Source organism: Danio rerio, chromosome 5 (genome assembly GCF_049306965.1).
Source record: "Danio rerio strain Tuebingen ecotype United States chromosome 5, GRCz12tu, whole genome shotgun sequence".
Lineage (NCBI taxonomy): Eukaryota > Metazoa > Chordata > Actinopteri > Cypriniformes > Danionidae > Danio > Danio rerio.
In genome coordinates, this window is record NC_133180.1 from 23,801,182 (window position 1) to 23,817,359 (window position 16,178).

Below are 16,178 nucleotides of genomic sequence, written 5' to 3' on the forward strand. Positions count from 1 at the left end.
CAAATACATGTATTTGTTTGTTTGTAACTGCGTATGTAAAACAAGTTTGTGTGAAATAATCTAAATCCGCAGAGACCCCTAGCTGCTGCTTGAGAAGCGTTCGTGCGCATGCGTGCGCCTCTGCACCTGTTCAGCAGTGGCGCGCGCTCCCGACATCTCAGCGCGCCGCCGTGCAAAATATGGGGGCGCGCTCTTTATGGCAGGTCTCAGAAGAGGGGGAGCAGCAGCGCACGAGCGCGCCGTCGTTGTCAGGGACGGACGGGGTACAGCTGGGAAAAACACATCCGCACGCACGCACACCCCCGTCTCCGTCACACACGCACATACGGCAAAAACAAAAGCGGCTCTAGGAGAGAGCGGAGCGGGAGAGAGGGAGCATGCGGCGAGGAGCAGGGGCTGCAGCAGACCTTTGTTTGTTTCCTGGAAACCCTGGAGCGCGAGGGGATAAAATGGAGTGGTAGAGGGGCTCCGAGGCGCGAGAGGTGCGTCCACCTGCTGCTACCGGAGAGGCAGTCCGGGCTCGCGAGACGGGGCAAACATGGTGAGGGCGCTGCATTGAAGAGGCTTACAAAAACACAACAACAACAACAACATCATATGACAGCAGTCCACACGCCGAGCGACCAAACGGAGGCTTAAGAGCGGGCGGGACGCGCGGCCCGGGTGTAACGGGAGGTGAGTAGGCTGTGCGTGTTTGTGTGCGTGCGTGATGCGGTGAGTGAGCCAGTGTGACGCGCGTCAAACGCTGCAATGGGGAGAAATGGAGGAGCGAATGTCAGCTGTCATGATGCGTCCATATTGCACAGGTGTGTGTGTGTGTGTGTGCCATAGAGATGATGCTCAGTGTCCTGCGAAAGCCATAAGCCGCAGGCCATCGTTTGAAGGGACGGAGAGCATTGGTGCTCATGACGAATACGTGAGGCAAACACATACACGCTCTCTCTCTCTCTCTGTCGCTATCTCTCTCTCTTCATCCTTTTTACACAACATCCCCCCAAGCCAAGGCCACAGCTACATGCGCACTCGTTCACAGATAGCAGAAACACTGACTCTGTCATGTGGGGATATTCTGTACGCCGTTTTACGCATTTTCCTGTCCTCGGCGTCGGCGCGCGCGGCTCAGCGCCTGCGACCGATGCGGCATTTTGGCGATTGGAGATGCAGAATAGCAGGGCGCGTATCATAGCGCACCAGGCCTTCAATAATTAAGGCTGGACTCAAACCTGTTACGTCTCTCTGAATAATGTAAATTCTCTAGGTTATCCGAGATGCTGAAAGCGTGCTCGTCTTTCAGGCTCTAGATATCATCGTGTGTAGAGTATGGAGGACCTGTCGGTCACCGGACACCTGTGCTGGGATGCTGTTATGGAAGTTTCTTTGATGGCGGGGTGATGATAACAGAGCCGAAGTTCTCTCGTGCACAGCTTCTGCCACAAGAATCTATCAATAGACGAAGCAGTCAATCGAGTGGACGCAGAGGCTGTGTTTGTTTTCCACACAGACTGCAGTGCTTAAAGCTCCAGTCAGTGTATAGTCATGCCTTCAGTGACCACAAATGACTGACTGCTTTATATTTGGGCTGTTTGTCTGACAGATTGACCAAGGACAGACTGCAGCAAATGTATTTATCTCAGAAAAAAAGATCAAACAAACTCACACCAAAATGGATTCTGTTTCTCATTCTCTTTTATGCTCTATATTTCTTTCTCTCTCTCTCTCTCTCTCTCTCTCTCTCTCTCTCTCTCTCTCTCTCTCTCTCTCTCTCTCTCTCTCTTGTAATTCCATTGTCTGTCTCTTGGGTGGATGTTGAAGCTGAATAAATATTAATTTAGTTTTTAATAAAAGCAGTTTGCAGACAGTGCCACTGCCCTGTTCTCTATCTCTCTGTCTGCAAAGATGGCAAGAATGAGCCCAGCCATGCTGTTCCCAGAACAGCCCTGGGCTTTTTCTCATACTGTTACTGGTTTGGAAATTGCAAATCCTAGATCGTTACATAGACATTTCCAGATCTGGAAAGCAGTACATGCTGGAGAATGGATTGTGGTGTGTAATGTGTTCAAAAGTGCTGTTGTGGAATTTTTCTCTTGCTTGGATTTCTGCCATCAACAGTGTCTAAACACATATTATATTCAGAAATTATAAGGCAAACTATGTTTTATGCTGATTTTTAAAAAATCATTACTTTTATTTTTATTTAGTTAATTTTTTACAATACAGAACAGTTATTGAACAGAATTCCCAGCGTTGGGTTGTGTCTGAAGGGCATGCGCTGTGTAAAACATATGCTGGATAAGTTGATGGTTCATTCCGCTGTGGCTACCCCAGATTAATAAAGGGACTTAGCTGAAAATAAAATAAATAAATGAATAAATTTAACAGAAAAAAGCATGCTAACATGCATTACTGTATACATACACACACAGTTGAGGTAAGAATTATTAGCCCACTTAAATTATTACCCCCCCCGTTTATTTTCCCCCAATTTCTGTTAAAGGGAGAGCAGATTTTTATCAACACATTTCTAAACATAATAGTTTTAGTAACTCATCTGTAATAACTGATTTATTTATCTTTGTCATGAGCAAATAATATTTGACTAGATATTTTTCAAGACACTTCTATACAGCTTAAAGTGACATTTAAAGGCTTAACTAGGTTAATTAGGTGAACTAGGCAGGTTAGGGTAATTAGGCAAGTTATTGTATAAAGATGGTTTGTTCTGTAGACTATCTAAAATATATGGCTTAAAGGGGCTAATCATTTTGACCTCAAAATGGTACATAAAAAATTAAAAACTGCTTTTATTCTAGCTGAAATAAAACAAATAAAACTTTCTCCAGAAGAGAAAATATTATCAGACATACTGTGAAAAGTTCCTTGCTCTGTGAATATTTAAAAAAGAAAAGAAATTAAAAGGGAGCTAATAATGACTTCAACTGTATAACAATAGATTAGATTAGATTAGATTAGATTAGATTAGATTAGATTGAACTTTATTGTCATTTACACATGTACAAATACAAGGCAACGAAATGCAGTTCAGGTCTAACCAGGAGTGCAATAGCAGCAAGTGCAGGATTTAAAAGTATTAAACTGCCATAATATTTACAGTTGGATGTATACTAGAACATTATATACAGGACGTATTAACTGATCAGAGATTTACAAAAGATAAATATATGTACAGCTTGCTATTAATAAAAAGAAGTATGCAGATAGATATGAACATAATTACCAATGTATATAAGCAGTGGATATGTACAATTCAAAATGAATATGCATACAGTGCTCAGCATATATCAGTACACACTATGAGTACACAAATTTATCTTTGAAATTCATATTTTCTATAGAAAGCTATACAATATTATATTTGTGCATACACATTAGATTAGTCAGTACTGAAGCCAAATCTGGAACTTATCTAACAAAATAACTTGTGATAACGGTCCAAAAACTAGTACACACAAATTTCTATGTTATAGAGAAATATTAAATACAAATTTAAAAAGAGGAAAAATTAATAGAAGCAAAAAAATATAGTTGAAATTTTGTAGGTTGTAAATTCTTTTAAATTTTTACATTTTAATTGTATTATTTTTTAATTTTTAAATATGTTTAGTGACTAAAATATTATTTGAATAAACATATCTGTTTAATAAACCAGTTTTGTTTAAATTCTTCAAAATACATTGCCTATATTCACTGAGAAATAGAAAAAATTAACATTTTTAATATGGAAGGTACTCAATTATGCTGAGCACTGTAATTTTATACACCACATACATTTGCATGTTAAAAATGTGGCCAAATGCATCAGATAGCTATACAGTATCTTTTCCAATACCATTCTCTTAAATGATGATGTCTTTATAGTCCTTATACTGTATATAAACCATTTTTCCCAAACCTTTCTGAAAATAACCTTTTTTTTACCCTCAACGTAATTGTTAGTTTTTCCATTGCCTGAATTTTTTCAATTACCTCAAATCACTGCTTACATTTTAATGTTGAGTCTGTAAATACAATCAGCCTGCTTATTTATTTAATTAAACCAAAAAAATGTGTTTAATATCAATATGTTGATGTTTGGGAAAGTTACATTTTTGCTTTCTGTCTTGTTTATTTAATGTTTTTAGGTGAATGTTTTTTTTCTTTTTCAAGTTAAACAAATGCTGTGCTATATATTTTGTTCAGTGCAGATTATGTAATTAATATAGTAACATTTATTGAATTGTATGCTCTATATGAATTATTTAGTTATATTTACAGAATTACTTTGAATGCCTCATGAATTAAATTTCTTTGCCCTTCATGGCTTAATATCAAATTTAATGATTTTAAGGAAAACAATCAATCAAAAAATGAGTTTAATAAACACTGAAAATGTTTTACAGACTATATATACACATATAAAAATCTTACAACAATGTAAAATGTAACATTTTATATAAATGTTTAAAAATGCTTAAAAGTCATCATATTTACACACCTTTTTTTAGTTTCAGGTTTCTTCTCAATTTGATGTGATGCGACATTTAGTCAACTTTGATTTTGTGTTTCTTTCTGCTGTCAACGGAGCAGTCCAGTGAAATTTGAAAGAAAGCTGAACCTGATTGGTCTTTGTGAGTGTATTCGAAATGCTGATTGGCTAACAGAAAGAATCTTATAGAGCTAAGCTAGAGCTCGATTTTGTAGATAAAACCTTTTTTGTTTTGTTTTTTAATAGAAAGTCTTAAAACTTATGAAAAAACATCACATCATGTAAAAAAAGTTGTCATTTCAACTCAGTTTTGACAAAAATGTTAGATAGAACCTTATTATTTTAAGTTGATGATCTCTCACATATCATACCAGTCTGCTTCCAAAATTTTAGTCTTTAATTCTCACCCAATTTACTTTTACATATAGTGTGGATGAGGAGAAATGACCCATCAACACTGCATTAACAAAAGAGATTAATTTAGGTATTGTGTTGTTACAGACATTCATCATCATTATAGTGAGTGAATAGAAAGTGTTTATTCAGAGTTTCCTTTTTTTTATTATAGTAATCTCTAAGCTGTAGATATCTAAATTCATGGTGATTTTCATATAAGAGACAAGACTTTAATTTTATATCCCAAACTTTAGTATTTCAGAATTATATTTTAGTTTCATTTGGAATTCTCAGTGATATTAACATTAAGATTTGTAAAAATATGGTTATATTGTATTTATTTTATCTACAGTGCTCAGCATTATTGTGTACACCCCATTTTGAATATTTTTATCCATTTCTCAGTGAATATAGGCAATGTATTTTGGTGTATTTAAACAAAAACATTTATTAAACAGATATATTTATTAAAATACTATTTTAATCACCAAACATATTTACAAATTGAAAGATAATACAATTAAATTCAAGCAAAATATTGCAAAAATAAATTACAACCTACAAAATATCTGCTACATTTCTATATTTTTTCTCTTCTCTTGATTTTACCTTTTTTTATTTGTATTTTAATATTTTTCTATAACATATAAATTTGTGTGTACTAGTTTTTGGATTAGATTTTAGTCAGATAAGCTCCAGATTTGGCTTCAGTACTGACTAATAAAATATTATCTATATATATATTGTATAGCTTCCTATTAGAAATATTAATTTAATAGACAGATTTGTGAGGGGTGTAGTTGTATATGCTGAGCACTGTATATATAAATTGATATTATTTATAATTCAGAGCCGTAATCATAGTCACTGAAATACACATGATGCCCACTCAACAGTTTCAATACTCTTGTGTAATTCATAAATCTTCAATAGGTCAGTTGTGAATTTCTATGTAAATCTACCTCGTGGGAACACTTCAAAGGTACTAGAGATCAGCATTTCTCCCTACAGCATATGCAGCGCTGTCATGTTTATTTATTTATTTAAATAAAAACCTGCATGTCTTTTTACTTACATATATGGCACACAATTCTGACACATGCACACACAGCCCGGGGCAAGAGAGAGCGCTCTTTCTTTTCTGTTTCTGTGCTGTTATAAACCTCTTTCATTTCTTTCACATCCTCAAGAGTTGTACTTCACAGTGAAGGGCAATCAGAGGACAGAATGATGTAAAACAATACAACTCACTGTAATACTGGTGTATGAGAGAGAGAGATGCACAAAAAGGTGAAAACAGGACACAAATTGTAGAAGAACTAGAGAGAGAAGAGTCATAGTTAGCATGATTAATAAATTAGCTCCTGAATTATTGGGAATTTAAATTTAAATTTCTGTTTTGAACATGTACCGCTATATACATTTCTGGAGAACGCAAAATATGTCACAGGAGCTACGTTTTTGTTTTCACGAATTCACCAGAGGCCACTGTGTACACTTTTTAAATATCAAATTTGTCTAGTGAGAGCTATTTACACTTGCTGTTCTGGTGTAAAAGCACCAGTGGCCGCTGTGTATGCTTTTTGATGTCGCAAATTTCTTTTGCAAGTGCCATTCGCACCTGCTGTTCTCGCGTAAATCCATCAAAAGTCGCTGTGTACGCTTTTTGAGACCTCAAATTTCTCTCGTAAGTGCCACGGCTGCTGTTCTCACGTAAATCCACCAGAGGCTGTTGTCGACTGAATGATCAACTGACCCACCCTCCTCCATCCCTAAACCCAGCCAGTAGAGTTTTAAAAAGCACCGAATGACCCCCCACCCACTTCCCTAAACCTAACCAATAGTTTTAAAGAGCAATTCAGAAAAAGAAAAGCCAGATTTTACCTGATTTTTGGAACCATTCTTCACTGGACTCTGTCATTGTGGTCAACTCCTCTCTGCATCTTAAGTCCATCGACGTACATGGCGAGCTAACTAGATAAACTTTTGACAGCGGGAAAATAATCCATAAGTAGATAATCGTTCAGCTAGTAAGTGTGAAAAGGTACTGTATCAAAACGCCCTGTAGCATTTGTTTTTAAGCGGAAATGCAGCTTTACGTACTTTTGGCTACATAATTTGCAATCTCCAGAAATGTATATAGGGCTACGCTTTCAGAATGAGCCTATGTTGCATTTTTCTGGACCTGGAAAAACTGGAAAACAAATGCCCCGACCCAATCTAGAAAAACAATTACCCTCACAAATAAATAATTTACTTGTTACTACTGCTGGGATCCTTCTGAAGTTTGTGTAGAGATTCAAACAAGTTGTTTAAACTGAATTTATCACAGCAAAATTTGTCTGAATGTATATTATAATTAATACTGGCTTTTGATGTCAAGTATAGGCGGGTGTACTCTCCTGTATATGAGGACACAAAAGTCATATTAACACCCTTTTGATGGCATATGTTCATACTACTGCTCTTGTCCAGTGTCTATAGAGATTTACAGCACCTCAACCTCAGCAACCACCCTCCTCAAGCCCAGTTATGTATTTTTATTTATTTATTTATTTATTATTATTATTATTATTGTACGTTTATTCTATTTTTTTCTCTTTGTTGGAAAAAAGTATATGTCAGTGATTAAATGTCAATGGGCGGGGCTTATGGTGAGATGAGCTATTCATCAGTGCGCTCTGGAAGCAGGCTATATGCAAATATATGTGCCTTTTGAGACATCGCATGCCACCTTTTATCCAGACCAGCCATTATTAATGCTTGACTGAATATATGTTTTGTTTATGAAAATGACATTTCAAGGAGCTTACAGCATGTTTTAATGCCACACAGACCACTTATGTGTCAAAAGATAAATGCAAATGTTATTTATCATGTCATGACCCCTTTGAAAATATACTATTAAGTTCTCGGTTAATCTGTCACATCGAGATTGCTGCTAAGTGATTTTTTTTATATAAAAAAATTCAGACTTGTGGATAGTGCTGATTTTCTTTAGCATTTACTGTGTGTGTCTTTGTGTGTTTCTACAGGCTGGACAGTAATAATTATGTTAATAAGAGAGAGATTCAGTTCAAACTGATGGATGTTCTACAGGAGTCCCGATTCTCAGGGGCAGATCAAAGCCCTCGCCCAGGAGATGCCAGTGAAAATGGTAGGAGTTATAAATGAGTTATTTGCGCAATTATTTGTTTGTTACTCTTATGTAAAATATGTTGTCCTAATTATTGTTATTTACCCATTATTTAATAAAACTGTCTTTAGATTTCTATATACCTACATTTACACGTATTTGTCAGTAAAAACTTAGGATCTTTGTGCTTTTTTATTTTCAGAACCACATGACCCGTTGGCAGATGTGTCAGAAGATCTGAGGCGCTGCGATGACATTGCTCCTGCTGTGCTGTCCCTGCCCTCCCTCTGTGGGCAAAGTCAGACCTCTGAAGGTCCTCTTAGCCCAGCTGACCTGCATGATGGATCTGTCTCCAACACCACCTCTCTTTCTTCGCTCTCTTCGTTCTCCTCTCTTTCCTCCCTGTCATCTCTCTCTTCTGTGCCCTGTTCCAAACCTGTGACGCCCTGGTCTGTGCCGCAGACCTGTGACAGGTCATCCCTCTCCAACATGGACTCCAGGGGTGGAGACTGCCTTAGCTGTCTGATCCCCAAAAATCAGACAGAACCGGAATCCTGTGAGTCCGTACTCAGCTTTGCCAGCATCAATTTGCAATGCCTTGGCCCCGCCCCCAGCGCAGGTCGCTATGGTGACCAGGTTCTATCTGACCAGCTGCTCAGCGGCCCTGCCAATCCAGCTGTAACCAATGAAGGGGCTGAGGAAGGGAGGTCAATGCAGGAAAGCGAATCAGATGAGGATCCTGCATCCAGGAGCATATACGAAGGTCTCGGAGAGGAAGCACAGGACTGGAGCTGTCTAGAAACTCTCATCAGTGAGAGCCGTATGGAGCTGTTGGATTTATGCTCGCGCAGTGAACTTGCAGTCAACCTGTTCTGTGAAGAAGATGTAGAGAATTACATGTTTCAAGAGGAGGAGACAGCACTTAGTACTGATGTCTGCTCACTCAAAATACGCTATGAGTCCTATCAGGATGGAGTGCAGGAGAGGACTGAATCTGCCTTACAGAACGAGTCTCAGCTAGGTTTCTTTCCCAGCTTACCATGCAGTAGAAAGGAGGGGCCAAAAGAGAAACCAGAACAATCTGTTGAGATTAAAGCTGATGATCATGTGAACCCCAATATAAGCCCTGACAGTAACTTTATTTTTGACCTCAGTAACTCGCCAGAAGATTCTGGTGAATTTAGTGATGACAGCTCTTGCACGGGCTCCCCAGATCACGGGCTCTCCCTCCGACATGGCTGCTTATCCAGAGAAAACTCTAGCTCCTCCAGCCAGCTAAGCTACCGCCTCCGAGCCAAGAGGAAGGTGGCCTACAGAGAAGACTATTTGTACGATGTGGACTCTATAGAAAGTGAGAAAAATGCAGAAAAACGTGAGAAACAGCCCGCTGGTGTAAAAAAGGAGCGTGATGATGACTGGTGCCCGAAGAAGAGGCGGCGGTCCAATAGGAAGGACCCACCTGTTATCATTAAATACATAATCATTAATCGGTTCAAAGGACAGAGACATATGAGAGTGCGGCTGGGACGAGTCGAACCATCACCTGCTGTCGTCTGTCTGAGTCCAAATGCTCTCCTACACTATGAGAGACTTGCACCGTTAAAAGCATACTGGCAGGCAAGAGAAAAAGAGCAGCAGGAGCAAAATAGATTGAGAGCTGCAGAAACAAACAAACGTCTCAATGGCTGCAAAAGACCACCAAGCACTAAACTCAAACGCAAGCACAGGATGGCCAGACTCAGGATCCAGCAGATCCATGCAGTACAGAATTCCCTCCCCAGCCAAACTATAGTGGTCCCTATCAACAATCAGTCAGAGGGGACGGAATCACTGAAAAGCACAGAGGAACCAAAAGAGGAGATTACCTCAATTACACACACTGCCAGGGCTAAAAGCAGAACACAGGAGAGAGAGGAAAGAAGAAAGGCAGGTAAAACAGGGAAGATAAAGAAATTCAAAAGTGAAGCAAGACTACGTTTAAAAAAGTTGAAAGAAGCTGAGACACAGGAAGTCCCTGAAGCTTCTGAGATTGAGCAGTATAGCCCATGTTTACCAGAAAACCTTAGTAACTCTATGGAAGGTAATGTCACAAATGAAACCTCCCCTGAAAAATGCACTTTGACCCCAACTGCTACAGAAACTAATGGGAATGCTGAACTCCTCCCAGGGGGATACTTGCAAACACTTCTTGAAGCCTCTGAGTCATCGAGCACTGCTAGCATCACCTATTTCCAACCAGGGCTGCAGAACACCTCATTACAGCCAGTCCAAAGCTGTGTTCTCTCTCCTCCCTCTGAATCAGAGCTACCCCACTCTCCTCCATCTGTGAACCACGGGCCTCACCACACACGTTATGTGGAGCCAAACCTTACTGAACCTAACCAGCCCATTTCATGGCCATCCCAACCATCTGCTGACCAGTTGCCCTTCTCCCCAGACATCCCGACCCAGTCACCTATGATGCCATCAGCCTTTCCCACTCCATTGCCTGTGTTAGCTGGGGATGGTACGAATGTCGCAGGCTATGGGCAAGTATCTCTATCAGGGTGCAGGGTATCATATGAAGAGTCCCAACCTGATGCCGATTATGGCTTAAGTCCGGCTGGGTCTCGAAGTGACAGTGGTGTAGGGCGACTAGTTAGCTTTAACTCCCTGGGGTCACTTTCGGCTACCTCTAGCAATTACAGCTCGCTCAGCCTGAGAGAGGGAGAAAGGGAGAGGGAAGAGGAGATCAGTGAGATCAATGATGGCTTCTTGCCGCATTGCAGCCCACGTCTTGTCCTACAGCAAAGTCTAGAAGAAGTTGCTCCACTTCGAGAGTCCACTGACCTTCTGGATATCTCTAACTTTACCCCTGACAAGTTCCGTCATTCATCGCTGTCTGAGATGTCTCCACCAGACACACCTAACTCTTCCCCACAGGTGCTGGGGAACTGTGGAAAAGTTGGAGAGTTCTCAGAGGCAGCAGAGGCAAATGTGCAATGGAACTGTGGAGCTGTGCCACAGCTTAATCAAGAGGGAAACCCACATCTCCTTCAGATACACTCTTTCAACACAGCAGAGGAAGAAGTGGGGCTAAGGGATCACAAAAGTTCAACAAAAAAGGGTGGGAAAAATGGACAAGGCCCTAAAAAGACCAAAACCACTAAAACAGTAAAAGGAGAGAAAGCAAAGCTCCCACGTCAAGGTTCTCGCTCTGTGCGAAAGATCAAAGCTTTGCTAGAGGGAAAAGCAGCCAAAAGTAGCGGAGGGTCAGGAAGTGGAGCTTCATCCCCCACCCCATCGCTTAGCTTGATGGGAGCTCAAGGGGAGTGGCCTATTGCTGGGGGTGTGTCAAACGATGACCAACGAGAATTCCAGGAACCATCAAACATACTGTCCAATATTGTGTCTGGCATGGCTGAGGTACAGCGCTTCATGAGGGCCTCTGTGGAACCTCTTTGGGGGCCTTGCTTGTCACCAGGTCAACATGCCCTTCAGAGCCAGACTCTGAAGATTCTGGGTAGTGCCGCTGACCTTAAAAAGCGAGGAGGTGCCTCAGGTGGAGGTCGAGGGAAGAAAGGAGCTGGTCGTGGTAGTGGTAAAGCACTGCCTAAACTTCTCCCACCAGGATTTTTTCCCACCCTCGGATTGGACTGCCTCCCACTCCCACACCGCCCAGCCCACAAAAAAATGTACCGTCACAAAACCAGTGCTAAATTTGCCCGTGAGGAACTCTTAGCGGGCAAAAGGGATGTAAAAGGAGTAGCATTGACCGCTTTGGTCGAGAAACGGAGGTAATATTTTCTCTCTGCAATGTGCCCCTTCTTTTGCTCCGTTCCCTTCCCTCGCACCCTGCCAAATCCTCCTAAAATCCTTTCCACATTTCAGAGCTGCATGGCACTGACTTTACCCACAATCCTTTGCCTGGCCCACTGGAAGGCAGGCACATCCTGCATGTCAGCCCTGCTAAACTACCTACTAGACTGACTGAAGTCTCACTGTCATGGCTGCACCCTACTCACCATTGCTGCTTTGTTTCATTTTTATCTGACAAATATTTGGTTGTTTTATTTGTGTTTTGTTTGTTTCTGAAGAAGGAAATGCCTTGAAGATTCTCTTTCGGTGTGGTGTTGATCTAAATATACATTTTTTTGTCTTTTTGTTTTCCGTTGCAGCTATAACACTGTAAGTGTTAAATCAGTGCCACAGCACCGTGGTTTAAACCAAGCCCAGCGCCCTGCTCTGTCTCTCAGCAAATGGTTGCCTTCTGTTCAGGGGTCAAAGGTCATGTGTAGTATTCTGTGCTAAGAATCGATTCCCCTCATTTCTGTGCCAACTCCTCAGAATATTGGGCTTTGACAAGCTGAAAGAAAGCATCTCAACTGAGATGCGCTTGTTTTCTGAGGTTCTGAAATTTCAAAAGAGATTTTAGTTTGTTTAGAACTTGTGAAAAGGAGGTTCATTCATCTGTTCACCAGTGAATCTCCTCCTGCCAGTATCAAAATGCTGTTGTACACAAACATATGCACTATTTACAAAACAAGATTATATCAGACATGTTCAAATTAATGTGCCAAACTATGAACAATTAAATGTACAGACATTTTTATCTACATAAATATTTGCTGTTTTATAACGTGGCAGTGATTGAAGAGCGTGAGTGTGTGCTTGGGGTGGGGTGGGGGCGGGGGAGTTGTTAATCTGAGATTCACTCCTGTTGCATCACATCTGTATAAACAGCTACAGGCAAGGAGTCGTCTCAACAATCAAAAAAAAAAATGTTCTTGGATTATTTTCTGTGTTTTACACACCTGGCTCGTTCAAGATTAGCAGCAAGAAATGAAAGATGCATGAAAGGATTAGAGGGAGGAAGCCGAAGTGCTAAATGGCAGAGAAAAACATTGGTTGCCTTCATTCCAATCAGTTTCTGGATGGTAAAAGCTCACTGTTCATGTGTTAACAAGGTAAGAAAATGATCATTCCTTCTTATAACAAGACATATAATGCATTCTAACTTGTTTACTTCCCCAAGTTTCTAGTTTAGCAAATCTATTTCTCTGTACCTTGAATGAATTTTACACCCTTAAAACCAGTTAAGAACCGGACCAAATCTTTTTTGAAGGTTTTTCTAATTTGTTGCTAGTGATGTGCATGCATTTAAAACATGATATGAATTTGTGATGTGAATGCTGATCCCCTGTATTATTACTTTCTCTGAATCGCCTGTTTTTTCTTACCTGATCTCAAAACCATTGTTTTTCTATTGCTGTTGGAATGTTATTTGTTGTGTTATAAAAGAGGGAAAGACACCAACTTGGTTACCCCATGTACTGTTTACTACATTGCTGCAGGATTTTGATTTGTACGACTCCCTGGAATCGATTTTTTATTTGTATTTATGATCACTTTGAGTTGTCAGATACTACATTCGTTTAGTTTGAGAACAATTCCCTCCTTTTTCAGAGTTCAAACGCTGTAAGCGATGCTGTGATTGATCTATGGTTAGATTATTTGAGAAAATGTTGACGAAAGCAGGTGCAGATGATGAGTGGCAATCCACAGCTGGAGTTGTGAATCAGAAATGAGCTCCTCTGAAAACCTCTTGATTTTTGAATGAATTAATTTGAGGCAAATCAGCCTCGTCAAGCAAAAGACCAGAAAAGTAATCGGTGAAACTCCTTTAAGGTTTGTTTTCCAATATAATTGTTTTCCCCCATGCCGAGGGAATAGAGATGTATCGCAGTTGGTTCAGGTCCGTGACTCAGGGAACCCAACTGCACTCGCATCTCTCATTCTCTCTGATGCCCCCTGCTGTACTGTTGTTACACCTGCAGGCCATCTGTGATGCCAGTGCCGGGTGCTCTTGTTCAGATTTCGAGAGTAGAGTGAACTTTATAGCACACGCATATTTATATCATTTCCGAAACAGTGTTATTCCCCTATAAGTGCATCATGTAAAGTGAAAACAGGCATATCAAAAACTTAATCGTGCCCTATTTATGAATGTATTATATTGTCAAGTTGGAAGTATTATTTTCATGATTTATTTGACACTGCATTACTTGTAACTACTTTTGCCTTTTTTCATCATCAAGGAAAAAAAAACAACTACTTTCTACTGCCTGGTCTATCTTCTCGCCAGGTGGATTATCAACGAACTCTCTTGATGTAGGAAAAAAATGATGACCTGTATATTTTTCATTGTGCCAATTTGTAACATATTTTCTAAGTGTATATTTTTCTTAGAAAGTGATGTGAGGTCGTTCTTACTGTGGCTTCGTTCTTTTCCCTTTTCCGCGAGCGAAAAGGTTGCTAATTGCCATGATGTTTTCTTTCTTTTTATTTTTCCTTTCTCTCTCTCTTATTTGTTTTTTGTTTGTTTGTTTTAAAACCAAAAATTGAAAATACTATAAAAAATAAATAAAAAACTATTGTAAAGGAGAGAGAAGGAGAGCAAGCTGTGACTCTTTGTTGAGAGTTTTTGTAATTGGACCAATCTTGTTGTAAGAGTGTTGTGCTCTAGTAAAAATATATATTAATTTAAAGAATACATTTAAAAAAGAAACCATGAAAACAGACAGTGGAACAATAAACACTAATTTGTGATCTCATTGCTGTTTTATAGATTTTCATGTAAATGATTCTAGTATTTTGTTTTTGTTGTATCTGTCACAAAAGTTGAAATATTTGTGATCAAGCCTGTATGGTGACAAATGTAATATTGGTAACTTGCTGAGTTTTGTAATCATGTTTATGGAATAAATATTAATTAAAAGAGCTTTTGATCACTTGTTCACTACTGTCTTATTTTTATAACTTTTAAAAGGGTGCCTATTTTACCCCTTTGACAAGATGTAAGATAAATCTTTTGTGTCTCCAGAATGTGTCTAAAGTTTCAGCTCAAATACAAATCAGATCATTTATTATCGCCTCCAAAATCTGCCCATTTTGGTGTCTGAGTACAGTGTAGCTGTTTTCGATAATTGCTGTTCATCTTCTTCTTTGCCTACGAGCGGGCACAGCCATATGAATCTTTTTGGCTCGAGACTCCCGGTCTCGTTCACTTCTGTTTATTTTTAGACGTTAAAAACAGCTCGTTCTGATTGATGTTGTAAACTGATATATTTCTTATCGTAATATTCTACTTTGTCTATATAGTCATGCACACACTTGTTTGTAGAACAAGTTGTTTGACCGTGTTCTACCGTTTATTATTCCTGGTCATTTTTCTCATAGGAAACCGAATCAGAAGTTCTAAAACAATCGCAAAAACGAGCGCACTTCCGCATTGAGAATAAGGCCAATAGTGCAGCTGTTTTTGTAGCCTCTGGCTTTAAATGCAAATGAGCTGCTTCTCCCTGTCCACCATTCCCATGTGTGTGTCTGTTTCTCATCAAGTGTTATGTCAGGCAAACAGCACAGTGACAGAAACAGACACGGATGAAGCTGAAATCCAGCTCATTAGTCAGAAATATACCTCAATTATAAAATATTTATAAATTATAAATATAAAATTATAAATATATTTGTATAAATGTAAAAGTTTATTGGATGTATTTGGTTTTTTCAAGCCTTTCTGAAATGATGAGTCTTTTCTGTGGTGATTATAGCGGTCAAGAATTACATATCGTTTTTACTGTCTTTTTTACCATCAAAACTGTACTCCTACGTCACATTGCAGTGGGCCTCAAAATTACTGGTATTTGGATCCTACTTTAATGTCAGGAAATTTAAAAAAGACTTATTGGGTTTCTATCACTCTAATATGGCTGGACTCTATACATACACACAGTTCTGTTTGCTGCGCTGTTGCTCTTTGTGCTTAAATTTATTTGTTTGTGCTGTCTAAAAAGGAATGTAAATGTCTTGTTCTCTTGCGTAAAAATGCACTAAATGATAATGCTGAACTTATGTTCATTCACTCATTCATTTTCTTTTTGGCTTAGTTCCTTTATTAATCCGAGGTCGCCACAGCTAAATGAACCACCAACTTATCCAGCAAGTTTTTACACAGCGGATGCCCTTCCACCTGCAACCCATCTCTGGGAAACATCCACACACACTCTCATTCACTACAGACAATTTAGCCTACCCAATTCACCTGTACCGCAGGTCTATGGACTGTGAACATGCAAACTCCACACAGAAACGCCAATGAGCCGAGGCTCGAACCAGCGATCC

General features: G+C 39.5%; 2 protein-coding genes across 2 annotated transcripts in view; both read left to right on the plus strand.

The window, feature by feature from the left end:
- brwd3 (bromodomain and WD repeat domain containing 3) overlaps nt 1–2,834 on the plus strand; it is a 134,787-nt gene extending 131,953 nt beyond the window's left edge. The window contains exon 37 of the mRNA XM_073952151.1: nt 2,429–2,834. The gene's annotated coding sequence lies outside the window, so the exon portion shown is untranslated. The remainder of the gene's footprint in view (nt 1–2,428) is intronic.
- On the plus strand, nt 175–14,790 carry nexmifa (neurite extension and migration factor a). The gene is made up of 4 exons (XM_005165218.6): nt 175–675; nt 7,915–8,036; nt 8,218–11,791; nt 12,173–14,790. Exons 2-4 carry the CDS (start codon nt 7,964–7,966, stop codon nt 12,303–12,305), a joined length of 3,780 nt encoding a protein of 1,259 aa, XP_005165275.2. The 5' UTR covers nt 175–675; nt 7,915–7,963; the 3' UTR covers nt 12,306–14,790.
- Nucleotides 14,791–16,178: the final 1,388 nt, after the last annotated feature.